Source organism: Lepus europaeus, chromosome 7, assembly GCF_033115175.1.
Source record: "Lepus europaeus isolate LE1 chromosome 7, mLepTim1.pri, whole genome shotgun sequence".
Lineage (NCBI taxonomy): Eukaryota > Metazoa > Chordata > Mammalia > Lagomorpha > Leporidae > Lepus > Lepus europaeus.
The window spans coordinates 5101802-5125849 of NC_084833.1; the positions used below are offsets into that span (position 1 = coordinate 5101802).

The 24048-nt window shown below is 64.7% G+C and overlaps 1 protein-coding gene across 2 annotated transcripts in view; it reads left to right on the plus strand.

Annotated features, from left to right (window-relative positions):
- Positions 1 to 23236, plus strand: part of SPTBN2 (spectrin beta, non-erythrocytic 2) — a 36341-nt gene extending 13105 nt beyond the window's left edge. For both annotated transcript variants that reach the window (XM_062195773.1, XM_062195774.1), the window contains 29 exons: positions 411 to 523; positions 641 to 828; positions 2571 to 2688; positions 3122 to 3280; positions 3494 to 3796; positions 5621 to 5774; positions 5910 to 6780; positions 8035 to 8172; positions 8482 to 9238; positions 10024 to 10226; positions 10531 to 10621; positions 10737 to 10883; positions 13515 to 13778; positions 15193 to 15417; positions 15644 to 15733; positions 15974 to 16234; positions 16321 to 16451; positions 16831 to 17035; positions 17540 to 17914; positions 18402 to 18646; positions 18750 to 18888; positions 19121 to 19205; positions 19564 to 19760; positions 19970 to 20103; positions 20194 to 20269; positions 20581 to 20801; positions 20975 to 21148; positions 21613 to 21655; positions 21937 to 23236. In XM_062195773.1, coding sequence (XP_062051757.1) covers positions 411 to 523; positions 641 to 828; positions 2571 to 2688; positions 3122 to 3280; positions 3494 to 3796; positions 5621 to 5774; positions 5910 to 6780; positions 8035 to 8172; positions 8482 to 9238; positions 10024 to 10226; positions 10531 to 10621; positions 10737 to 10883; positions 13515 to 13778; positions 15193 to 15417; positions 15644 to 15733; positions 15974 to 16234; positions 16321 to 16451; positions 16831 to 17035; positions 17540 to 17914; positions 18402 to 18646; positions 18750 to 18888; positions 19121 to 19205; positions 19564 to 19760; positions 19970 to 20103; positions 20194 to 20269; positions 20581 to 20801; positions 20975 to 21148; positions 21613 to 21655; positions 21937 to 22170 — 6341 coding nt within the window. In that variant the 3' untranslated portion in view covers positions 22171 to 23236. The remainder of the gene's footprint in view (positions 1 to 410; positions 524 to 640; positions 829 to 2570; positions 2689 to 3121; positions 3281 to 3493; positions 3797 to 5620; positions 5775 to 5909; positions 6781 to 8034; positions 8173 to 8481; positions 9239 to 10023; positions 10227 to 10530; positions 10622 to 10736; positions 10884 to 13514; positions 13779 to 15192; positions 15418 to 15643; positions 15734 to 15973; positions 16235 to 16320; positions 16452 to 16830; positions 17036 to 17539; positions 17915 to 18401; positions 18647 to 18749; positions 18889 to 19120; positions 19206 to 19563; positions 19761 to 19969; positions 20104 to 20193; positions 20270 to 20580; positions 20802 to 20974; positions 21149 to 21612; positions 21656 to 21936) is intronic.
- Positions 23237 to 24048: the final 812 nt, after the last annotated feature.

Consider the following 24048-nt stretch of genomic DNA (forward strand, 5'->3'; position numbering starts at 1 on the left):
CCACTCTGAACCTCCTGGGTTCTGGACACTAGGTCCGTCCCTCCCCACCCCGCTGCCCCAGGTCTGCTGACCTCTTGGGCGTCTTTCTAGCCTGTAAGTCTGTGACCCATCCCCAGATGGGAGAGCTGTTTCTTGTCTTCTCTCCCCGAACATCTAATCCTGGCTTCTACCGGGAACGCTGGGTGAGGGCCTCCTCAGGCTTCCGGGCTGTGTGCTGGACCTGGAGGCTTCTTCTTGTTTCTCAAAGGACAGGACGAGGAGCTGTCTGGTGCCTTTGTGGTCTGAATGGTTGAGTTGTCTTTTGCTCTGAAGGGGGGCTGGAAAGATGTTGGGAATGTTGGGAGCGCCCAGGCTCGGGGCAGGTGTCCTGCTGGGAACCTCTGGCTGACGCGAGTGGTCCTTTGCCGTAGACGTGAATGTGGATCAGCCTGATGAGAAATCCATCATTACCTACGTAGCTACCTACTACCACTACTTCTCCAAGATGAAGGCCCTGGCTGTGGAAGGCAAAAGAATTGGCAAGGTACCCCCGCCACGGGACAGTAAGCCGAAAGACCAAAGGCAGGCTGGCCCAGGGCACTGACTCCCCTACGCCAGGGACTGGGCCAGGACCCCCATGTGCCCGCCTCCTGTCACGCAGGTGCTGGACCACGCCATGGAGGCCGAGCGCCTGGTGGAGAAGTACGAGTCCCTGGCCTCCGAGCTGCTGCAGTGGATCGAGCAGATGATCGTGACCCTCAATGACCGCCAGCTGGCCAACTCCCTGAGCGGGGTCCAGAACCAGCTGCAGTCCTTCAATTCCTACCGCACTGTGGAGAAGCCACCCAAGTAGGTGCCCCCCGCGTGCACCTTGCCAGGGCGCGCCCGCCCTGGGCCGTGCCCACGCCAGGGGAAGCCAAACTGGGGCGGCCTTGTGGGAGGGGAATCTGGCTGCACAGAGATGCCGGGGATGGGGGCTCATTTCCCCTCCTTGGCCGGAAGCATCGGAACAACGTAATCGTTCTCGTTCCAAAACAAGCGGTTAAAGCGAGTAGCTGTCTGTGAAAAAATCAGGCTGTGGAAATGAGGGTTGTGGCTTGCGAGCCATCAGATAGGATCGCTGGGCGGTCTGGCGCGGCAACCCGATCCCAGCCTGGGGACAGGCGCAGCCGGCGGCAGAGTGTGCCTGGTAACCTGAGCGTCCTCGCAGAGCCGCTTAGCACCAGTACATTCTAGCAATTAACCGTTGGCATGTGTGGAACCGCTCCTTGGCAGTTCTGCACGGTCCAGGCTACAGACGTCTGTGTTTTCTGTACCGTCGAGCTCTGCTGGAGTTGATCTTCGAAACCGATATCTTTTTTTTTTTTAATAAAGATTTATTTATTTAAAAGAGTGACAGAGAGAGGTGGAGTTACAGAGAGAGAGAGAGAGAGAGAGAGAGAGAGAAAGTCTTCCATCCACTCGTTCACTCCCCAAATGGCTGTGACGGCCAGAGCTGAGCTGATCTGAAGCCGGGAGCCAGGAGCTTCTGCTGGGTCTCCCACGTGGATGCAGGGGCCCAAGCACTTGAGCCATCCTCCAGGGCTTTCTCAGGCACATTAGCAGGGAGCTGGATCAGAAATGGAGCAGCCAGGACTCAAGCCAGCACTGTAGACAGTAGCTTCACCCACTGTGCCACAGCACTGTCCCCCAAAACTGGTACCAACCCAGAAGACGACTCTTGTTATCCATTGCAGGAAGTGACTGGGGCTGTGCCCTGTGGCCCAGAAAGCCCCCTTCTGGGCACCAGTCCAAAGGTGTGGCTTCAAGGTTGTTCGTAAATGAAAAATAAGTCCGAGGGGCAGGTATTCACCCCGGATACTGTCGGAGAAATGTGTCTGTTGGCGTGAGAAGAGTCAGGAGAGGGGGCCGGCGCCATGGCTCACTTGGTTAATCCTCCGCCTGTGGCGCCAGCATCCCATATGGGCGCCGGGTTCTAGTCCCGGTTGCTCCTCTTCCATTCCAACTCTCTGCTGTGGCCCGGGAGGGCAGTAGAGGATGGCCCAAGTGCTTGGGCCCTGCACCCACATGGGAGACTAGAAGGAAGCACCTGGCTCCTGGCTTCGGATCGGCATAGTTCTAGCCATAGCAGCCATTTGGAGGGTGAACCAACGGAAGGAAGACCTTTCTCTCTGTCTCTCTCTCACTGTCTGTAATTCTGTCAGATAAATAAATAAAAAATCTAAAAAAAAAAAAAGAAAGAAAGAAAGAAAGAAAAGAGTCAGGAGAGCACGGATGGCGAAGAAGCAGGCTATGGAAAGGTGCTTTGCGGGCAGCAGAGAACACAGCACCACGAGTCCAGGGTCAAGGCACCCTGGTTTGAATCCTGGCTCTGCTGCTTTGCAGCCGTGAGCATTGGGCAACTTATTTAAGACTGTCTGGCCCTCCGTTTTCTCAGCTAGCAAATGGGAGTAACGAGGGAATAATGCGGAGGGCGGGGAACGCGAGCATGAGCTGGCTCTGTGCACGCAGCTGCTCTGCCAGGAGACCCGGTCCCCGATTCTGCGAGCCTCGTGCCCTTGGCCGTGACCCCAACCTGCCTCCTGCCCCAGGTTCACTGAGAAGGGGAACTTGGAGGTGCTGCTGTTCACCATCCAGAGCAAGCTGCGGGCCAACAACCAGAAGGTGTACACGCCCCGCGAGGGCCGGCTCATCTCCGACATCAACAAGGTGGGCAGCCCGCCCTGCCCGCCTCCGCCGCTCCGGCCGACCGGACGGCTACATGTACATAGTCATATGAGCAAGTTGCGCCCCAAGTCTTTGGTCTTGTTCAACGGTCCCCACTCGGTGTCCCCGCTTTTATACTCTTCTGAAACGACGTTATAAACCGAACTAATGTTGGTTCCCGCACGGGGCCCCCACCACAGAGCGAGCAGCCAGCTTCTGCCGTCCTGTGCCCTCCGGCCCCGGCACACGGTGTCGGCGACGGTCTCGGGGTGCCAGGCGCCTCCCCTCTGTCTCGTAGCCCCACGCACAGAAGTGTCATTGACCACACGCCGCAGATCCACTACGCTGGGCGTCCGTGGGACTGCCCTGCGGCCCCAGCCCCACCGGCTCCTCCCTGCCCTGGCCCCTTCACTCTGCTCCTGTCCTTGCCACGCAGGCCTGGGAGCGGCTGGAGAAAGCGGAACACGAGCGGGAGCTGGCCCTGCGCACGGAGCTGATCCGCCAGGAGAAGCTGGAGCAGCTGGCCGCCCGCTTTGACCGGAAGGCCGCCATGCGGGAGACCTGGCTCAGCGAGAACCAGCGCCTGGTGTCGCAGGTGGGGCGCGGGGCCTCTGGGGACATCCCCGTTGGTCGGGACAGACGGTGGGGTGGGGAGATGAACCAACAGGACGTACGTGATTCAGGGAGAGGACCGGGGACCCAGTGCCACCCCTGGAGCTGGCGCCTTGCAGCCCTGGGTGCAGGAGGAGGGAACAGAGCCAGCTGCCCTTAGTCCCAACCTCCCCCCGCCGCCGTGTCCCCGCCGCAGGACAACTTTGGGCTGGAGCTGGCGGCGGTCGAGGCCGCGGTGCGGAAGCATGAGGCCATCGAGACGGACATCGTGGCCTACAGCGGCCGGGTGCAGGCGGTGGACGCCGTGGCCGCCGAGCTGGCCGCCGAGCGCTACCATGACATCAAGCGCATCGCCGCCCGGCAGCACAACGTGGCACGGCTGTGGGACTTCCTGCGGGAGATGGTGGCTGCCCGGCGAGAGCGGCTCCTCCTCAACCTGGAGCTGCAGAAGGTGTTCCAAGACCTGCTCTACCTCATGGACTGGATGGAAGAGATGAAGGTGCCGGGGTCGCCCCGCCGGGTGGCGCTGGCATGGCAGGGGCTGGGGCGGGGGCTGACCACAGCCCCGCTCGTCGGCTCAGCTGATCAGTTCTGTCCTTGGTGCCGATGAGCGGGGAAAGCAGGTCCCTGTCCACATGGGGCTCACGAGCTAGCAGGAGGGGGCGGGTGGTAAAGCCCTCAGCTGTACCCATAAACCTGCGGACACCGTGCCGTTTGAGCTGAGACCGGGCTAAGGCAGGGGACCAGCGCTGATCTGAGGCATCAGCCAGGGGGAGGCACAGCGACGCGGAGGCCCTAGGGGAGCAGGCTGTGGCTGTCACTATTAGGAGAGGGGGTCTGATGAGGGAGATGAGGGTGGCAGCCGCCAGCTCACTTGGGCCTGCTCGGGGAAGTTGGATTTGGTTCAAAGTGACCCTGAGCATTCAAAAGGACTAGAAGGGGCCCGGCATTGTGGCACAGCAGATCGAGCTACTGCTTGCGACACCTGCATCCCGTATCCAGGTGCCCGTTAGTTCAGGTCCTGGCTGCTCCACTTCCTATCCAGCTTCCTGCTCATGTAGCTGGGAAGGCAGCAGACGATGGCCCCTGTACTTGGGTCCCTGCCACCCCCATGGGAGACCTGGATGGAGTTCATGGCTTCAGCCCGACTCAGGGCAGTGAACCAGTCGATGGAAGATTCTCTCTCTCTCTCTCTCTCTCTCTCTCTCTCTCTCTCTGTCCTCTCCCCCCTCCAGCACTCTGCCTTTTGAACAAATACATCTTTTTAAGTGATTAGAAGGTTTTGAAAAGGAAAGGGATATAAATCTGTGTTGACAAAGAGAGCACCCACCTGTTCTCAAGTTCGCGCCCCAAAGCCTGCTGGGCCAGGCCAAAGCCAGGAGCCGGGACCTCAATCCAGGTCTCCCATGGGGGTGGCGCAGACTCAACTTGAGCCGTCATCATTGCCTCCCAGGCTGTGCGTCAGGAGGAAGTTGGAGTTGGGAACCAGAGCTGGGTATTGAACCCAGGTACTTGGATGTCCCAACAGGTGTCGTAACCACCAGGCTAAATGCCCACCCCGTGTTTTTTTTTTTTTAAGATTTATTTAAAAGGTAGAGTTACAGAGAGGCAGAGTTGGAGAGAGAGAGAGAGAGAGAGGTCTTCCATTTGTTGGTTCACTCCCCACATGGCCACAATGGCTGATGCTGTGCCGATCTGAAGCCAAGAGCCAGGAGCTTCTTCTGAGTCTCCCCACGTGGGTGCAGGGGCCCAAGCACTTGGGCCATCTTCTGCTGCTTTCCCAGGCCATAGCAGAGAGCAGAATCAGAAATGGAGCAACCAGGACTTGAACCGGTACCCATATGGGATGCTGGCACTGCAGGCGTTGTCTTTTACCCTGCTATGCCACAGCGCCGGTCCACCCCCTCATGTCACAGTCACTTTGGCAGCTGTGTGCATAAGACTTCCATGTGGGCAGCCAGGCTGGGAGCAGAGACTCCTGGAGGGGGGCGGGGGCGCAGGCTTCTAGGCAAGAGGTGGGCAAGAGCATGGCTCTGGGAGAGACGCTGAAGGGAGCTGACGTGAGGGTCTAGGTGGCCCTGGGGCCGAGAGAATGAGTTGTGGCAGAGAATCCCAGAGCAGGATTTCGTGAGAAAGTTGTTCCCCTGGAAGGGAGGGGCAGTTAAGGAGGCCAGGTGCCCGAGAGGACCGGGGTGCCCCTGTGTGTGCGTGTGAGTGACCAGGTGTGCTCCCCTGGGCGACCCCAAGAGTAGACGGGAACACAAGGGTAGCCCGCGTGGCCAGCGTCTCAGGCGGGCCTCAGCTCGCGGTGTGTGCCTGGCAGGGCCGGCTGCAGTCCCAAGACCTGGGCAAGCACCTGGCGGGAGTGGAGGACCTGCTGCAGCTGCACGAGCTGGTGGAGGCGGACATCGCTGTGCAGGCCGAGAGGGTGCGCGCCGTCAGTGCCTCCGCGCTGCGCTTCTGCACCCCGGGGAAGGGTGAGAGCCCAGGGCAGGCGCCGGCCGAGGGAGGCCCAGGGAGGGGAGAGCGAGAAACGCGGGTGGCGGGCGACAGCGGGAGCCGGCGAGGGTGGCGGGGCTGCAGCGCCCGGCCCTCTGCTGTGTCCATTCCAGAGTACAGACCCTGTGACCCGCAGCTGGTGCAGGAGCGAGTGGCGACCCTGGAGCAGAGCTACGAGGCGCTGTGCGAGCTGGCGGCCGCCCGGCGGGCCCGCCTGCAGGAATCGCGGCGCCTCTGGCGGTTCCTCTGGGAGGTGGGCGAGGCCGAGGCCTGGGTGCGGGAGCAGCAGCACCTCCTGGCCTCGGCCGAGACGGGCCGCGACCTGACTGGAGTCCTCCGCCTGCTCAACAAGCACGCGGCCCTGCGGGGCGAGATGAGCGGCCGCCTGGGGCCCCTGAAGCTCACCCTGGAGCAGGGCCAGCAGCTGGTGGCCGAGGGCCACCCCGGAGCCGGCCAGGCTGCAGCCCGCGCGGCTGAGCTCCAGGCCCAGTGGGAGCGGCTGGAGGCCCTGGCTGAGGAGCGCGCCCAGCGGCTCTCGCAGGCCGCCGGCCTCTACCAGTTCCAGGCAGACGCAAACGACATGGAGGCCTGGCTGGTGGATGCTCTGCGCCTGGTGTCCAGCCCCGAGGTGGGGCACGATGAGTTCTCCACCCAAGCCCTGGCCAGGCAGCACCGGGCCCTGGAAGAGGAGATCCGAGGCCACCGGCCCACGCTGGATGCACTGAAGGAGCAGGCGGCGGCCCTGCCTGCCGCCCTGAGCCGCGCGCCCGAGGTGCAGGGCAGGGTGCCCGCCCTGGAGCAGCACTACGAGGAGCTGCAGGCCCGGGCAGGCGAGCGAGCGCGGGCCCTGGAGGCGGCCCTGGCGCTCTACACCATGCTCAGCGAGGCTGGGGCCTGCGGGCTCTGGGTGGAGGAGAAGGAGCAGTGGCTCAACGGGCTGGCCCTGCCTGAGCGCCTGGAGGACCTGGAGGTGGTGCAACAGAGGTAGGGCCTGCGGGCTCCCGCGGGGATTGCCGGGGTGTGTGTGTGTGTGTGTTGTCCCTAAGCGAGCAATGACACATTGTGGCAGGGCTTACAGGTGACGCAGAGGAAGGGGAGGTGGGCAGAGGCGCTGGTCACTCACACGCACACAGGGGCACCCCGTGTGTAAATGCTACCCCACTCTCTGTAAAGGATGTGGGCCTCAGAGCTTGGTCTCTGGGAGCCCTGTATTCAAAAGCGACGGGAACATCCTGCAGCGAGCCCCCCCACCCCCGTCGCCCAGGTCCCACCACGGCCGTGAGGGGCTCCCCGTGGTCTGTCTCCCCTTTCCACAGCAGTTCCCGCACCTGTGCTTCCACTCCCACCACCTGCAGGCCACGCCCCCTCAGGAGGCGTGAGGGCGTGTCCTCGGCCCCCACGTGTTCCCCATTGTGAGGACTTGGAAGTTATACATTTCTTAGACAGAGGCGCTGGTTAATGTCTCGTTGGATACAGAGTAGCAAATCTTAAAATTCCCTGGAGAGGGCATTTTCCTTGTAGAACCACCCTGCCATTATCACACAGGACAAAATTCAGTGTATCGCCCACAAATCGATCCATAACCGCATGTCCTGGCCGTTTTAAAAGGAATTAGAGAAGTTATTCTGTCTCTCGAGGCATCCCGTCACACAGGGGTTGACAAGCTGCAGCCAGCTTGCCTGTGTTTGTAAATAAAGCTTTATTGGAATAGCCACACGCATTCATGGACATGAATGGGTTGGCTGGTTGCCCCAGAGACTGGTTCACAAAGCCTCAGGTATTTACCGTCCGCCCATTACAGACCCCGCCCAGTCAGACTGGAACACGCCCCCGGGGGCAGTTCCGCTTCCCGGGGTTCTCACGCTCAGATACTGTGGTTACCGCTTCCTTCCAGAACACGTCCTAGGAGGGGACCCAGACAGGTGGCCCGCGGGTGACTCCCAGGAGGCTGGCAGAGGTTCTGGCCAGGGTGTGGTTAGGATGGTGCCGCTGCTCCTGACTTTAAGCCTCCACGTCTTCCTAAAAACGCCAGAGGGGTCCTCTGCTCGTGCTTGGGTTGGGGGAACCAGGGATGGCGTGGGGAGGCTCCTTCCTGGCCACCGCTGTGGCCTGAGCAGTGCTGACTCGCCTTCGTGAGCCCTGCGCTGAAGGAGAGGTGCTCTTGGGGTCGTGCAGGGGAGGTGGCCTCCGTGTGTCCCTGCCCCTGCCCGTTCACGCCCAGCTCTGCCACGACCTCAGGTTCGAGACCCTGGAGCCGGAGATGAACGCCCTGGCGGCACGCATCACCGCGGTGAATGGCATTGCGGGGCAGCTGCTGGCCGCCAACCCGCCGGGCAAGGACCGCATCGTCAGCACCCAGGAGCAGCTCAACCGCAGGTGGGCGCGCAGCCGCCTGCGCGGGAAAGCCGCAGCTGGGGTGGCCGCTGGGAGGGCTTTGCCGGCCCGGGAGGGTGGCTGAGGGGGAGGCAGGAACCCCGTCCTCACCGTGGGGGAGGAGAGGCAATGAAGGTGGAGGCTGGACACTGCCCGGGCTGGCAGGGCCACGGGGAGCCGCCTCCCCACCAAGGCAGAGGCAGGCGCAGAGGAAATCCCACGCGAGACAGAAGCACGAGGGGGCTTCCCGACACAGCCGGGCCGGGCAGGGAGGCCAGGCAGGCTGCCCACAGTGGCCCCCACCATCCTCAGGTGGCAGCAGTTTCGGGCCCTGGCAGACGGCAAGAAGGCGGCGCTCACGTCGGCCCTGAGCATCCAGAACTACCACCTGGAGTGCACCGAGACCCGGGCCTGGATGAGAGAGAAGACCAAGGTCATCGAGTCCACCCAGGGTCTGGGCAACGACCTGGCTGGGGTGCTGGCCCTGCAGCGGAAGCTGGCGGGCACCGAGCGGGACCTGGAGGCCATCGCTGCCCGCGTCGGAGAACTGACCAGAGAGGCGAACGCCCTGGCCGCCAGCCATCCAGCCCAAGCCTCCGCCATCAACGCCCGCCTCACAGAGGTGCAGACGGGCTGGGAGGACCTCAGGGCCACCATGCGGCGCCGCGAGGAGTCGCTGGGTGAGGCGCGGCGGCTGCAGGACTTCCTGCGCAGCTTGGATGACTTCCAGGCCTGGCTCGGCCGCACGCAGACCGCCGTGGCCTCCGAAGAAGGGCCGGCCACCCTGCCTGAGGCCGAGGCGCTGCTGGCCCAACACGCAGCGCTGCGGGGAGAGGTGGAGCGGGCCCGGGGCGAGTACAGCCGGCTGCGGACCCTGGGCGAGGAGGTGACCCGAGACCAGGCAGACCCCCAGTGCCTCTTCCTGCGACAGCGGCTGGAAGCCCTAGGAACCGGCTGGGAGGAGCTGGGCCGCATGTGGGAGAGCCGGCAAGGCCGCCTGGCCCAGGCCCACGGCTTCCAGGGATTCCTGCGGGATGCTCGCCAGGCCGAGGGTGTGCTCAGCAGCCAGGTGAGAGCACGTGGCGGGGGGCGGAGGGGCGAGGGGGGGTCGCCAGGGCGCCAGGCGGAGGGGGGGGTCAGCGCCAGGGGGCGCAGCAGTAAGAAACAGGCTGAGCCGGAAGAGCATGTTGGGAAGACGTGGGGACGATTTCCAAAAAAGAAAAAAATAAAAAGAGACGAAATGTAGCGACCCAGAACTGACTTTGGAAGAAACAGAGCGCCTGGCTGGCCCTAGACCACAGTCACGCGTCGCGTTTCGGTGACAGACGGAGGGAGGGCGTGTGGTGCTGGCTCCAGGGCTGGAAGTGCCTGCTGCCCAGCAGTTTCGCTGCCCCTCTCCTGTGTTTAGATTGCACATTCCCACCGCTGTGGGTGTCTACACCTGTATGGCATGGGTTTGTAGCCGGGGTCGCTGCCCCTCTCCTGTGTTTAGATTTGCACGTTCCCACCCCTGTGGCTATCTACACCCATACGGCACGGGTTTGTAGCCGGGGAGCAGTGGGCTCACCAGTACAGCCACCCAGGCACGTCCGAGCACTCATGGTCAGGCGCGGTGGCATCGCCGAACGGCGCGGTTGTCAGATCGCGTCCTGTCCTTAAGCAGCACCTCCTATGGGCAGGAAGCTGAGTTGCTGGGCGGAGATACGTGGAACAGGATTTGGACCTCCAGCTCAGCTCCCTGGGGACGGCCCCCTCCCCGCCGGCCCCGGGACCCCCGCTTGGGGCTGGCCCCGCCTCGGGACGGGGCTCAGTGGTCCTCTGAGAGCTGGGCTCCACGCCGCCTCTCCCACGCAGGAGTATGTCCTGTCGCACGCGGAGATGCCGGGCACGCTGCAGGCCGCCGACGCCGCCATCAAAAAGCTGGAAGACTTCATGAGCACCATGGACGCCAGCGGGGAGCGGATCCGCGGGCTCCTGGAGGCCGGGCGTCAGCTGGTGTCCGAGGGCAACATCCACGCCGAGAAGATCCGGGAGAAGGCAGACTCCATCGAGAAGAGGTACGATGAGGGTCTGGGGAGAGGGGCCGAGAGGGAAATGAGAGAACACGAGGGATGGGGGCAGTGACCGGCCCAATGTAGGGGGGGGAAGAGCCGGGCTGGAGAGGGCCTAAGCCCCGGGCAGGCAGGCGTCCCCTCCCCGACGCGAGGGCAGCCCGCCGTCCTAGGGTACAGGGCCGGAAGTCTGTGTCCGGGGTTGTCCTGTCTCCCCGGGGGCTCCACCCCCAGGGCGCGGGGTGGCGGGCCGAAGCGCCCGGCTTCAGAGGCCGGACAGGGTCTCACGGTGGGGGGGCTCTCGCTGCAGACACAGGAAGAACCAAGAAGCAGCGCAGCAGCTCTTGAGCCGCCTGAGGGACAACCGAGAGCAACAGCGCTTCCTGCAGGACTGCCACGAGGTGAGGCCCCGGTGCCAGGCGGCCCCGCCCCGAGTGAGTGGGCGGCCCCCGAGCGCGGCCCCGCCCCCTCACCAAAGCTCTCCCCTTGCCTCCGCCCCCACCCCCACCCCCGCAGCTGAAGCTCTGGATCGACGAGAAGATGCTGACGGCCCAGGACGTGTCCTATGACGAAGCCCGCAACCTGCACACCAAGTGGCAGAAGCACCAGGCGTTCATGGCCGAGCTGGCCGCCAACAAGGACTGGCTGGACAAGGTGGACAAGGTGAGCAGCGGGAAGCGAGCCCTTGGGGCTGCCCCTGGCCCAGGACAGAGCTCCTGAGCCCCTGGGGCCGCACACGTCCAGTGTGGAGAGTCATGGCCCAGGGAGCTGTGGGACTGCTTTGAGAAAGAGCGAATTAGTGGGGAGCCAAACCGTGGCCTTGGTCCCACCTGTTGACGTCCTGGGTCCAGAGCAGGGTGGCACGCGTCAGCAGGGTCTGCGGACTTTTCCTGGAAGGACTCAGGTGGACCCCTCCAGGCTTTGTAGACCACCTGGTTTCTGTCATTGCAGTGCAAAATTATTGTGTTCCAATAAAACTTTATTTATAAAAACGCACAGCAGGCCAGATTTGGCCCATGGGCCAGGGGTTGGCAACACTTGCTCTTGAGCCTGAACATTCCCGGGACTTGGTCTCCCACGCAGCTCCTCCTGTCCAGACGCCCACAGCATTCTACCGTGAGCTCCATAGCAGACACACTGCCCCCTCCGAGGGCGTGGTGGCCGGGGAGAGGAGACCGGTGCAGGCGAGGAGACCGGCGCAGGCTCAGTTTTCCCTTTCGTGTAGTAAATGTTTCCTTGGGGCGACTGCACACAAAGCCTGCTGGGCCCCGAGTGGAGCACGGAGGTGGTTCATTGCAGGCTGCGCCTTCAGGGAACAGCACTGTGGCCAGGAGGTGAGGCCGCAGTGTAGACAGAGGACTGTTAAATCCACAGCAGAATCTGAGTGCCCTAGGGGCTCAGGGGAGAGAGAGGGAGAGGCGGGAGATCTCGGAGCAGGTGCAACCAGGGCCACCGTAGGGGCCGAGTCGAGCCTGGACAAGCAGAGGTGTTGGGGGAAGGACGTTCTTCCTTGCAGACAGCCGTGAGGAAGCGGGGGGCTGTACAGGAGCCAGGGGGTAAAGCCCGTCTGGAGGAGCACAGACGGTGAAGGGGCCCCCGGCAGGGAAGGTGGGGAAGTGGGTGCCAGGCCAGGCGGGAAGAGCCCCGCTCGCCTGCTCTCCGCGCTGGAGCGTGCTCTGGGCGTGGCCGCACGGAGGGTCGCGAAGCTGCCCAGGCTGGGCCTTGCCACTCTCATCCTGGCTCTCAGCCACGCGAGAAACGGCCCGCGGGCAGCGTCTGGGTTTGTGTTCCCCTGGAAGCAGACCCTGGAATGAGGATTCCTGTGCAGGCCGTGGAGGGGGGGGCAATGCCAGGAGCGGGGAGATGAAGGGCACGCGGTCGTGCCAGCTGCCCGGTCCTGCTGGGACCCCCGGACGCAGCGTGGAGCTCGCAGCCGGAGCACCAGGACGCTGCGCTGTCTCTCTGACAGCGCCCTGTCTGCTTTCTGGGACGTCAGCTCCCTCGGCACCTCCAGCTCACCTTCCACGTGGTTCAAGAGAGAGCACGCTTGGGACCGGAGTGCCGATTGAGGCCCGGCCACTCTGCTTCCAACCCAGCTTCCTGTTAATGCACACGGGAGGGCAGCCAGCAAAGATCCAAGTGCTTGGGCCCCTGCCACCCATGTGAGGGACCCAGATGGCGTTCTGGCTCCTGGCTTCGGCCTGTCCAAGACCTGGGAGTGAACCAGGGTATGGAAACGCCCACTCGCTCGCCTCCTCTCCACCCCCCAACCCCTGACACTCTGCCTTTCAAATAAATAAATAAATCTTTTGGAGAGGGGGAGAGAGAACGTGCTTCTCTCCCGTCTGGAGCCAGGAGCCCTCAAGCAGGCAGGCCGGAGGTATGGAGGTGCAGTGGGGCTCAGCTGGTGTGGGCCATGGTGTAAGGAGCTGACAAACATGAACCATCACGGGAACCACATGCAGCCTCACCCCGGGAACCACGAGTACGGGACACGGGGGAAGGCTGCAATGGCCAGGGCCAAACCGGGCCGAAGCCGGGAACTGGAAACCTAAGCCAGGTCTCACGCGTGGGCGGCAGGAACCCGATGACTTGAGCCAGCACTGCTGCTGCCCACTGTGTACTAGCAGGAGTTAGATCGGGATGCAGGAGCCAGAAACGGCGCCCAGGGCTCCAGTGTGGGATGCGGGAGTCAGCCAGCGTCTTAGTACCATGCCAATACCCCGCAATGGCTTTTTTTCTTTTTTAAGATTTATTTGAAAGATAGAATAACAGAAAAAAGAGAGGGAGAGAGAGAGAGGGAGAAAGAGGGGGCGAGAGAGATCATCCATCTGCTGGTTCACTCCTCGAATGGCCACAACAGCCAGGTCTGGGTCCGGCCAGAGCCAGGAGCTACATCGAGATCTCCCACATGGGTGCAAGCACTGCTCTCCCAGGCACAGCAGCGGGGAGGTGGATGGGAAGCGGAGCAGCTGGGACTCAAACCGCTCCCGTATGGGATGCCAGCCTCGTAAGCGGGGGCTTAACCCGCTGTGCTGTGACGCTGGCTCCTGCAAGGGCTTCTTAATTGAAAGGAGTTTTGAGCTGGACCTTGGGAGGAGAGGATTTGACCAGGACTGGGGGAGGGCCGCCTAGGAGGGTCTTAACACTTCTGAGGAGAGTGTGTTCGTTTGCTCACACGAGCAAACCTGGATTCCGGGCCCTCCAGCCCCCCGGTCTGCTGTGGGCCCCTCACGCTCAGCCACATCTCATTCCAGCCCTTAACACCTTCCCTGCGCTTTTCCTGGCCCGCAGGAAGGGCGGGAGCTGACCCTGGAGAAGCCGGAGCTGAAAGCCCTGGTGTCGGAGAAGCTGGCCGACCTGCACAGGCGCTGGGACGAGCTGGAGACCACCACCCAGGCCAAGGCCCGAAGCCTCTTTGATGCCAACCGAGCCGAGCTGTTTGCCCAAAGCTGCTCCGCCCTGGAGAGCTGGCTGGAGAGCCTGCAGGCCCAGCTGCACTCGGACGACTACGGCAAGGACCTCACCAGCGTCAACATTCTGCTCAAGAAGCAGCAGGTGCGCTGTGGGCCTGGCCGGGGACGGCGGACAGCAGCAGGGAGACGGAGGGCGCGTGTGGCGCTTAAACACGGGGCGGTCACGCCGAGGCCTTGGCAGGCGCCATCCGTACCGGTGTGTCCCAAAGTGGTTTCTCTGGGTGCCCAGCATCAGAGGTGTGTGTAGCCGTCAGGGGGAAGCCGGGAGATGGAGACCACACCAGCAATCCGAACAGAGAATCTTGAGTAGAAAGAAGCACTGATTAGTGAAAGTGACTAAGTTTTCACGGAAGGTCTCGTCCCAGTTTTCTGTTGCTGTAACAAAATACATGAGACTGGGCCATTGACGAAATGGCCGGTATTTTGTAACACTGGGGGCCAGGAGGTCCCAGACTGTGGAGCCGGCATCGTCTGGGCTTCTGATGACGACCCGGTGATGCGCCTAACGGGTGGGAGAACGGAAAGGAGGCAGGTGTGTGAACACGAGGCCCAGCCTCGCTTTGGAGCGCCCACTCTTGCAGGACCTGATTCGGTGCTGTGAGATCCCCGGCAGTCCCTCCGAGCAACCTAACCACCCCGAAGGTCCCCCCACCTCTCAGCACTGCTACCCACAGGGCCACATTTCAGCATCCAAGCCATAGCAGCTGCAAAGAGAAGTCCACAGCGGGGCCTGGGGAGCCTCTCGGGCGGCCAGACCGGCCGTGTCTGGGGCTTTGTGGGTCGTAAGTCTCCCACGCAGTCCCTGAGGTGAAAGCAGCCGTGGACAATACGTTCATACAGGGCTGGGGCTGTGTCCCAGCAACCGCTCATTTACGGAAACAGGCAGGGCCTGGACTTGCTGCTCCCTGGCCCACAGACCAGCAGACGTAGGGAGCAGCCGCGGCCTCCAGGGCCCGAGGAAGGAACGAGATGGCTGAGTGTCTGACCTCGGGTTGAAGGCCGAGGCCCCCTGAATAGTCCAGAAAGCTGCTGGCTTCATCGTGGGCCAAAGCAAGTCTACTGCTGGCAAGCCAAGGCCAAGGCCGGCCAGGAAGAAGTTGCCAGGGGACGAGAGCCAATGGGCAGCTGTGCTGTGGGAGCGAGAAGAAAGCCCGCCAGGACCCTGGAGGCCCCTTCCTCTGCTATGTGTTGCCGGGCCCTCCGCCGACGTGGCCTCGCGTGGCTGCGGTAGCTGGGGAGAAACGCTTATAGGGTTGTGATGGCCCCGGAGCTGTGGTAGAGTCAGGACTGAGACCCCGTGAATTGAAAACTGGCATGGTCACCGCACTCTCTGGGTTACTTTTGTGTGTTCAGGTCCGAGACGCACTGACGCAGGCCATGAGGGGGCGCTGTCCCCGCGGTGAGCCCCGGGGATCAGAACCACGCAGGGTTCGCTCTAGCCCCAGGGCGACTCTGGGTCCGATGGCTGACACACACCCTTCTCCGGGGGCTTGCAGATGCTGGAGCGGGAGATGGCCGTGCGGGAGAAGGAGGTGGAGGCGATCCAGGCCCAGGCCAAAGCGCTCGCCCAGGAAGACCAGGGCGCAGGGGAGGTGGAAAGGACCTCCCGGGCCGTGGAGGAGAAGTTCAAGGCCCTGTACCAGCCCATGAGGGAACGCTGCCGGCGCCTGCAGGCCTCTCGCGAGCAGCACCAGTTCCACCGCGACGTGGAGGACGAGATCGTGAGTCCCGGGTGGGGCGGAGTCCAGGCTGCACCCGGGCCAAGCTGTCCCTGCAGCCCCTGCCAGGGGCGCTCGGTTCCCGCTTCCCTTTTGCTTTGAAAATCTCTCCCTAGGGAGACCGGGGGCTGCCCCTGTCCACGCCTGTAGGCCTAGGCGTCCCCGCTGTCCGGCCCCTGCTGCCGACTCTGCCCTCTGCACCTCCCCTGACCCCCTCTTTCTCACCCAGTTGTGGGTGACGGAGCGGCTCCCTATGGCGAGCTCCATGGAACACGGCAAAGACCTGCCCAGCGTCCAGCTCCTCATGAAGAAAAACCAGGTGAGGTAAAGAAGAGCCCCCAAGGGCCTCCCCAGCCCCGGGCGTTTGTCTAGAAGACCTGGGCGCCTCAGGCCCTTGGTGCTGGGCGGGCAGTCTCTCCAGGAGAGCTTGTGGATGGCCGGGGCATCCCGTGGCTCCCGTGGGCAAGAGCGCGAAGGCAGGGCCCCGTGTGGAGTCGATCTGGAGGGGCGCAGGGCCCAGCGAGCCTCATAGCGCTGTGCTCTCCTGGGGCCGGGACAGACCCTGCAGAAGGAGATCCAGGGCCACGAGCCGCGGATTGCTGACCTGACGGAGCGGCAGCGAGCTCTGGGCACTGCGGCGGCAGGCCCCGAGCTGGCCGAGCTGCAGGAGATGTGGACGCGCCTGAGCCGCGAGCTGGAGCTCCGCGGAACGCGGCTGGAGGAGGCCCTGCGGGCGCAGCAGTTCTACCGGGATGCCGCCGAGGCCGAGGCCTGGATGGGCGAGCAGGAGCTGCACATGATGGGCCAGGAGAAAGCCAAGGTGAGAGCCGGGCACATCCGGGGGCTGAATGGCTGGCCTTCCTAGCTCCGGGACCCCACCCTGACGCCCACCGCCCCTGCCCCCAGGATGAGCCGAGCGCCCAAGCGGAGGTCAAGAAGCATCAGGTGCTGGAGCAAGCCCTGGCCGACTACGCCCAGACCATCCACCAGCTGGCAGCCAGCAGCCAAGAGATGATCGACCAGGACCACCCTGAGAGGTGAGCACGCGCGCGGGCCGCGCAGGGGCTGGTCCCCGTGGGAGTGCCCGCGCTCTATAGAGCCGACGGACGGGGGCGGCTTCAGTGGTTGGGTTCCTTAACACCCTCAGGGGAGTTACTGGCCCCAGCCTTAGCCATTACAGGCCCTGGGGAAGTGAACCAGCGGATGGGAGCTAACTCTCTCTCTCTGCCTCTCAAATTTTTAAAAATCACAAACAAAAGAGGGCGCAGTGTCTCTGTGGGACGGGATCGGTGATTGTCTGGAAAGCTGGAGAAGCGGGGACTTGGCAAACAGTTGGGGGGCCCCCAAAGGGACAGGCTGGGGTCAGAGCTATGTCCCCTAAGCCCCATGGTTCCCCCCCGCCCTGCTCCCCTGCAGCACGCGGCTGTCGATCCGCCAAGCCCAGGTGGACAAGCTGTACGCCAGCCTGAAGGAGCTGGCGGGCGAGCGGCGGCAGCGCCTGCAGGAGCACCTGCGGCTGTGCCAGCTGCGCCGCGAGCTGGACGACCTGGAGCAGTGGATCCAGGAGCGGGAGGTGGTGGCGGCCTCCCACGAGCTGGGCCAGGACTACGAGCACGTGACCGTGAGTGCGGGCCGGAGCACAGGCCAGGCTGAGCACAGGCGGGGCTGGCGGGGCTCAACGGAGGCCGAGCCCGACTCCCACCCCCAGCTTGGGGGTTTGGGCCTGTGGTCAGTGTGGCAGGCTTTGATGAGGGCGTCCTGTCTGAGGGCTAGAGGTGCCGGCACCAAATGGGTCACGTGCCACAGTGGCACGCAGTGAGTGGCATGCCGAGGGTGTGACGGCCGTCTCAGGTTACGTCCCGAGTGTCCCGAGTGCCGTAGCCGTCTGAGCCGTGCAAGCTCTAAACCGTTGGCGCTGACGAAATTGCCTGCTGCGTCTCTCGGGGTGTGTCCCCGTGGTATCTGTCACTACTAACTCAGCCCTGGTGACAAAGCCCTTCTGGCCTATGTGGCCCTGGGGACGGAAGGGGGTTCTGGTTTCAGTGGGAGGGGACTCCCTCCCTCGGGCAGGTGCCACGCCCAGCGGGGGCCCCACCTTTATCCTTGCAACCGCCTCTCCCACCAGATGCTCCGGGACAAATTCCGCGAGTTCTCCCGCGACACGAGCACCATTGGCCAGGAGCGCGTGGACAGCGCCAACACGCTGGCCAACGGGCTCATTGCCGGGGGCCACGCGGCGCGGGCCACCGTGGCAGAGTGGAAGGACAGCCTGAACGAGGCCTGGGCCGACCTGCTCGAGCTGCTGGACACGCGCGGTCAGGTGCTGGCCGCTGCCTACGAGCTGCAGCGCTTCCTGCACGGGGCTCGCCAAGCCCTGGCGCGGGTGCAGCACAAGCAGCAGCAGCTGCCCGACGGCACTGGCCGCGACCTCAACGCGGCCGAAGCCCTGCAGCGCCGGCACTGCGCCTACGAGCACGACATCCAGGCCCTCAGCGCCCAGGTCTGGCCCCGCGGGAGGCGGTGCGGTGGGTGGGGCCTTGGGGGGGGGGCGAGAGTCCTGGGAGTGGGGGCTGAGCCCAGGACTGGGGAGGAAGTCGGCAGGGAACCCGCCCACCCCGGTCTCACCTTCGTGGTGAGCCGCCCGGGTGGTCCCGACCGCCAGAGCCTGCTCTCCTGAACTCTGCTTGTCGGTGCCACCTGGGCTAGAGCTCTGGGCCCACACAAAAGGAGCGTAGCTGCTGCTTCAGCCAGCGAAACCCGGACCTCCGGCCCTGGATGCCTTGTGTGCAGGCTGAACGTGTCGTTTGCCTCTGGCTAGCGGCCCTTTGAAAGCCCACTCCCCTAGGCTACACCCAGGACCCCTGATGAAACACACAGGGCAGAGGAGCCTGCCCCATCCCCCGTTCCTCCTCCTGCCCTGGCTGGTGAAGCGGGTGGGAGCAGTGGACAGGGCCTCCCGTCTGTTGACCCCAACCCCGGCCCCGCAGGTGCAGCAGGTGCAGGATGACGGGCTCCGGCTGCAGAAAGCCTACGCCGGAGACAAAGCCGAGGAGATCGGCCGGCACATGCAGGCGGTGGCCGAGGCCTGGGCGCAGCTCCAGGGGAGCTCAGCCGCCCGCCGCCAGCTGCTGCTGGACACCACCGACAAGTTCCGCTTCTTCAAGGCCGTGCGGGAGCTGATGCTCTGGATGGATGGGGTTAACCTGCAGATGGACGCCCAGGAGCGGCCCCGGTGAGGACCCCCCGCTGCGCCCACGCACTGTGTGGGCTGGCTGCTGGGATGGGGCTGGGAGCAGTGGGCAGTACCGAGTCTGTACCCCCCTCCCCGCCCCCAGGGACGTGTCCTCCGCGGATCTGGTTATCAAGAACCAGCAAGGCATCAAGGCGGAGATAGAGGCCAGAGCCGACCGCTTCTCATCCTGCATCGACATGGGACAGGAGCTCCTGGCCAGGAGCCACTACGCGGCCGAGGAGGTGGGTGAGGCCTGGCGAGCTGAGCGGAGCAGGGGGCTCCGTGCCGGCTGCTTCGTCTTGTTCTTTGCTTTGCAGACCTTTGACTCCATGTCCCCAGCACTGTTCAGGGATCCCCCGTCCCATCCTACCCCCAGAACTGCTGTGCTACCAGAAACCACTGGCACCCTCAGAGGAACCCCTGGGGACCCCGGACGGGCCCCACTGGGTGCCAACCTGCCTCTCTGTCCCTCAGATCTCAGAGAAGCTGTCCCAGCTGCAGGCCCGGCGCCAGGAGACAGCTGACAAGTGGCAGGAGAAGATGGACTGGCTTCAGCTCGGTGAGCTGCTTGGGGACACAGGCCCCGAAGCGCTGGGGGTCTCGCGTCCTGTGGCTTCCACAGGAAGTGAGACCAGGAGCCCTGGGCGTGCAACTCGAGGTGCTCTCTGGCAGCACCCCCTGGCGCTGCTCGGGGCTCTCCCTCGGCACTCCCTGGCGCTGCTTGGGGCTCTCCCTCGGCACTCCCTGGCGCCGCTCGGTGCTCTCTGGCGGCACTCCCTGGCGCTGCTCGGGGCTCTCCGGCAGCACTCCCTGGTGCCGCTCGGGGGTGGTGGCTCTCTGTGCCCTGTTCCGAAGGCTGCCACAGCTCCCAGCCCCACACTGACCTGCTGTCTCCCTATTGACCCCGATCCTGGCAGTTCTGGAGGTGCTCATGTTTGGGAGAGACGCGGGGATGGCAGAGGCCTGGCTGTGCAGCCAGGAGCCCCTGGTGCGGAGCGCGGAGCTGGGCTGTACGGTCGACGAGGTCGAGAGCCTCATCAAGCGGCACGAAGCCTTCCAGAAGTCGGCGGTGGCCTGGGAGGAGCGCTTCAGCGCGCTGGAGAAGCTCACTGCGGTGAGGGCTGGGCCCCCGGGCTCAGGCCTGTGCTCCCTTGTCACCCTGCTGCAGCGGCCCCCCAGCCGTGAGCCGAGGGCGCCCCCGTTAGGAGCCACCGTCTCCCTGGGCCACGCTAAAACACCCCACCTGCTCCCCTCTCCACTCCCCGTGGCGCTGGCCGGGCCGAGGCACTCCCCTGGTCTCTGAAGTCAGGCGTTCTTTGACAGCTGGAGGAGCGAGAGAAGAGGAAGCAGGAGGAGGAGGCACGGCGGAAGCAGCCCCCCGCCGCCGAGCACCCGACAGGTCTGCCCACCGGGAGCCTGGGGGACGGCCAGACGGCTGCCGACGCTGCCTGGGACCGGTGAGAGCTGGGGCTCCCGGGAGAGGAGGCGGCGGCCGAGCCCGCGCAAACCGGAGACTAACGCTCAGGTGTCACGTTCGGCCATTCCAGGGCCCAGCCGCGGCTGCCAGCATCCACACCGGCGCCCAGCGTGAATGGGGTCTGCACAGACGCCGAAGCCTCACAGGTAGCCCCCGCGGCCTCCGAGTGCCCCGTTGGCGCCCCGGCCCCAGGCACACTGCTCACGGCCCCTGTCCTCGCAGCCCTGTTGGCACAGCAGACTGGAGCCGGGCAGCTTCCCGGAAGGCCCTGGGAGTGTCCCTGGAGGTGCGGTGTTGCCGACTGGGAGATGCAGGGACACAGCGGGGCGTGCAAGGCCTGGGAGGAGAGCGGGCAGAGGCCGAGGGCGGAACGGCTCTAGGCGGTGGCGCCTCCGGGCACCGTGGCCAGGCACCTCCCGCGGCGTCCTCGGAGGCTCACGCAGCTTTTCCCTCCCAGGGGGCTGGTGCAGGGGATGAAGTCAACGGGCTGCAGGGAGAGCAGCAGGCCCGGCCCCGCGGCCCGGCCGCGCCCACACTGCCCCAGAGCAGGTCGTCAGAGTCCGCACAGGCAGCCACCCTGCCGGCTCGCGGCCCGGAGCTCTCAGCCCAGGAGCAGATGGAAGGCATGCTGTGTCGCAAGCAGGAGATGGAGGCCTTCGGCAAGAAGGCGGCCAACAGGTACCACGCCGGGCCTGGGGCCTCTCGGGGTGTCCTCTGGGGGAGAGGCAGGGCTGAGGACCAGATGGGGGGCCTGGAGACGGCAGGTGGAGCCGGAAGCCCTAGGATGCCCAAGGGAGCCCCAGGGGACTGGCCGCGCCGAGTCCTCATGGGGTTCGCCATGTGCTTCCCAGGTCCTGGCAGAATGTGTACTGTGTCCTGCGGCGCAGGAGCCTGGGCTTCTACAAGGACGCGAAGGCGGCCGGTGCGGGAGTGCCATACCACGGGGAAGTGCCCGTCAGCCTGGCCAGGGCCCAGGGCAGCGTGGCCTTTGACTATCGGAAGCGCAAGCATGTCTTCAAGCTGGGGTAGGAGCAGGGGCTGGCGTTCCGGGGATGGACGGGGAAGTCGGGAGGGACGCCAGGTGGACCGTGGGCTCGGCCCAGCCAGGAGCGCCGTCACCAGCCGGGCACTGAGCAGGGCCACGGGGCGGGGCGGGCAGCGAGTCTGCCTGTGTCCTACAGTGAGGGGGGCCGGGGAAGTAGGGTTCAGGCTGAGAAGTCCTCCAGGGCCTGGTCCCGGCACGCCCTTGCCTCCCGCCCCGGGCCTGCCCCTGCCTGCCGGCAAGTGGCCGAGCAGGCGGCGAGGCCTGGGATGAAGTGAGCTCACCCAGGCCCTCTGCAGCCAATCGGAAAGCACTGGCTTCTGCACAGTTGCTGCCTGGGAATCTGAAGAATGTGCGAAACGTGTCTGATCTGGCTGAGGGCTCGCGGCCGGGGCTCTCACCAGCACTGCATCTCAGCTCTGCCCTGTGGCTTCTCTCTCCCAACAGCTTACAGGATGGAAAAGAGTATTTATTCCAGGCCAAGGATGAGGTGAGCTGTCCCCTCCTCGCCCCCTCTCCCCGTCTCCCCGGGCCCGTCTCCAGGGGCAGCTTCCTTTCCTTGCCTCTCTCTCGTCTTGGGCTGCGTGCCCCGTGCAGCCCAACAGCCCACGGTATGCCAACTGGGCAGCCGTGACGGTCGCACCAAAGCACGCTCCCTGTGTGCCAGGGGTCAAACCGGCTTGCTTCCTTCCCCTCCTCCTCCCTTGACCCTGCCTGCTGCCCCAGCGCCGTGTCCTTGGAGCTGACCTGCTGCCTGTGCGTCCCCTGCAGGCGGAGATGAGCTCGTGGCTGCGCGTGGTGAACGCGGCCATTGCCGCCGCCTCCTCGGCCTCTGGAGAGCCGGAGGAGCCAGCAGCGCCCAGCGGCACTCGAGGCATGACCCGGGCCATGACCATGCCCCCCGTGTCCCCGGCCGGGGCCGAGGGGCCCGTCGTGCTGCGCGGCAAGGATGGCCGAGAACGAGAGCGAGAGAAGCGCTTCAGCTTCTTCAAGAAGAACAAGTAGCTGAGGGCAGGCAAGATCCGGCCAGGCCGGCTCCCCACTCTGTGTTCAGGAAACTGCCAGGACTGTCGACAGGGACCGCCCTCTCGTCAGGACAACTGCCTGCTGCTAGGGTCTGTTGCCAAGGCCAGCCCATCACCAGGGACTGTCACTTGGGACAAGCCCGTGTTCCCAGGAGCAACCCTCCTCTTCTGCTGTTTGACTCCAGACTGGTGGTGGGACCCAGGCAACCCCCAGTCCTCCCTCCCGCTCGCCCCTCTTCCCTCCGGCCCCACCTTATGCCTCCACCCCCGCTGCCATGCGGATGACGTAGGCCACGAGGCAGGGGGCCGTGCGCCCCGGCCTCGCCACCGTTCTCCCACCACAGCTCCGGCAAGCCATCCGCCACCTGGCTCCCTGCCCCTGGGGACTGGCCAGGAACCTCCCAGAGCTGAAGCAGGACCTGGGGGCGGGAGTCCCAGGTGACAGAGCCAGAGGCGTCAAGGCGCGCCCCTTCCCTCCCCTCCCCCTCGGACTCTAGTGGCCACTCCGTGTCTGGCTGCTGACAGTGGCCTGCAGGATGAGCTGTTCAGGGACAACCGCAGCCTTGAGTCTGGCCGAGGAGGGGATTAAACAGCTCAGCCGCTTCTGCTGCTTCCGGGTGTCTTTGCTTTCCTGACCGCAGCCCCTCTGCCCCGGCCCAGGCCCCTCGCTGTGGCCCCGGCTCCTGTGTGCCCGGCCCAGGCCCCTCCGTGTGGCCCGGGCTCCTGTGTGCTGGCTCTGCCCTGGCCCAGGCCCCTCGCTGTGGCCCCGGCTCCTGTGTGCTGGCTCTGCCCCGGCCCAGGCCCCTCGCTGTGGCCCCGGCTCCTGTGTGCTGGCCTGCCCCGGCCCAGGCCCCTCCGTGTGGCCCGGTCTCCTGTGTGCTGGCCTGCCCCGGCCCAGGCCCCTCCGTGTGGCCCCAGGCTCCTGTGTGCTGGCCTGCCCCGGCCCAGGCCCCTCGCTGTGGCCCGGTCTCCTGTGTGCTGGCTCTGCCCCGGCCCAGGCCCCTCCGTGTGGCCCCAGGCTCCTGTGTGCTGGCTCTGCCCTGGCCCAGGCCCCTCCGTGTGGCCCGGTCTCCTGTGTGCTGGCTCTGCCCCGGCCCAGGCCCCTCCGTGTGGCCCGGTCTCCTGTGTGCTGGCCTGCCCCGGCCCAGGCCCCTCGCTGTGGCCCCGGCTCCTGTGTGCTGGCTTTGCACCCTGCCCCAGACTCTGACAGCCTCCCTGTCTCGGTCTCACCTCCCCACCGTAACGACCTCCCACTTGCTGGGGTGACCAGTGCCAAACCCCCCTCTCAAGCCGCTCACCCTGGGATGGATGAAGCTCAGCAGCGGCGTTCACGGTGAGCGGCAGCAGCTGCGCGCTCTCAGGCTTCTCTCGACCCCGCCCCCGCCCCCGCCCCCGCCCCCGCCCCCGCGCAGGGAGCGTTCAGCTCGTGGACCCACTTTCTGTCTCCTCCCGGACAGACTGGAGGGAGCGGGCTCACGCAGGGATGAAAGGGGCAGGGTCCCAACCCACTGACGACGGAAGCCGCGAGGTGTACCCGAAGCGTGTAAATAGGAGTGTTCTCCCAAAAGGTCACGGAAAAATGTGTAATATGAAAAACTGATACATGAATTTCCAAATTTTTGCAGCAAAATAAATTTATCATTTACTTCCATCTCCCCGGAGCTTTCTGCAGTGCCCTTGGGCGCAGGGTCACGTACATGTTCTAGACCGAGGGGCGGGGAGCCCCTCCCTGTCCGCGGACTTGGCGCCTGGGGGTTCCTGGGCGACCTGAAGCACGCCTTGGTGGTCGCCGTCAGGAAAAGCTTTGTCCGTGCCTTGTGTTCCCGGCACAGACAGCCATCTTTGCAGGAAGACAGCT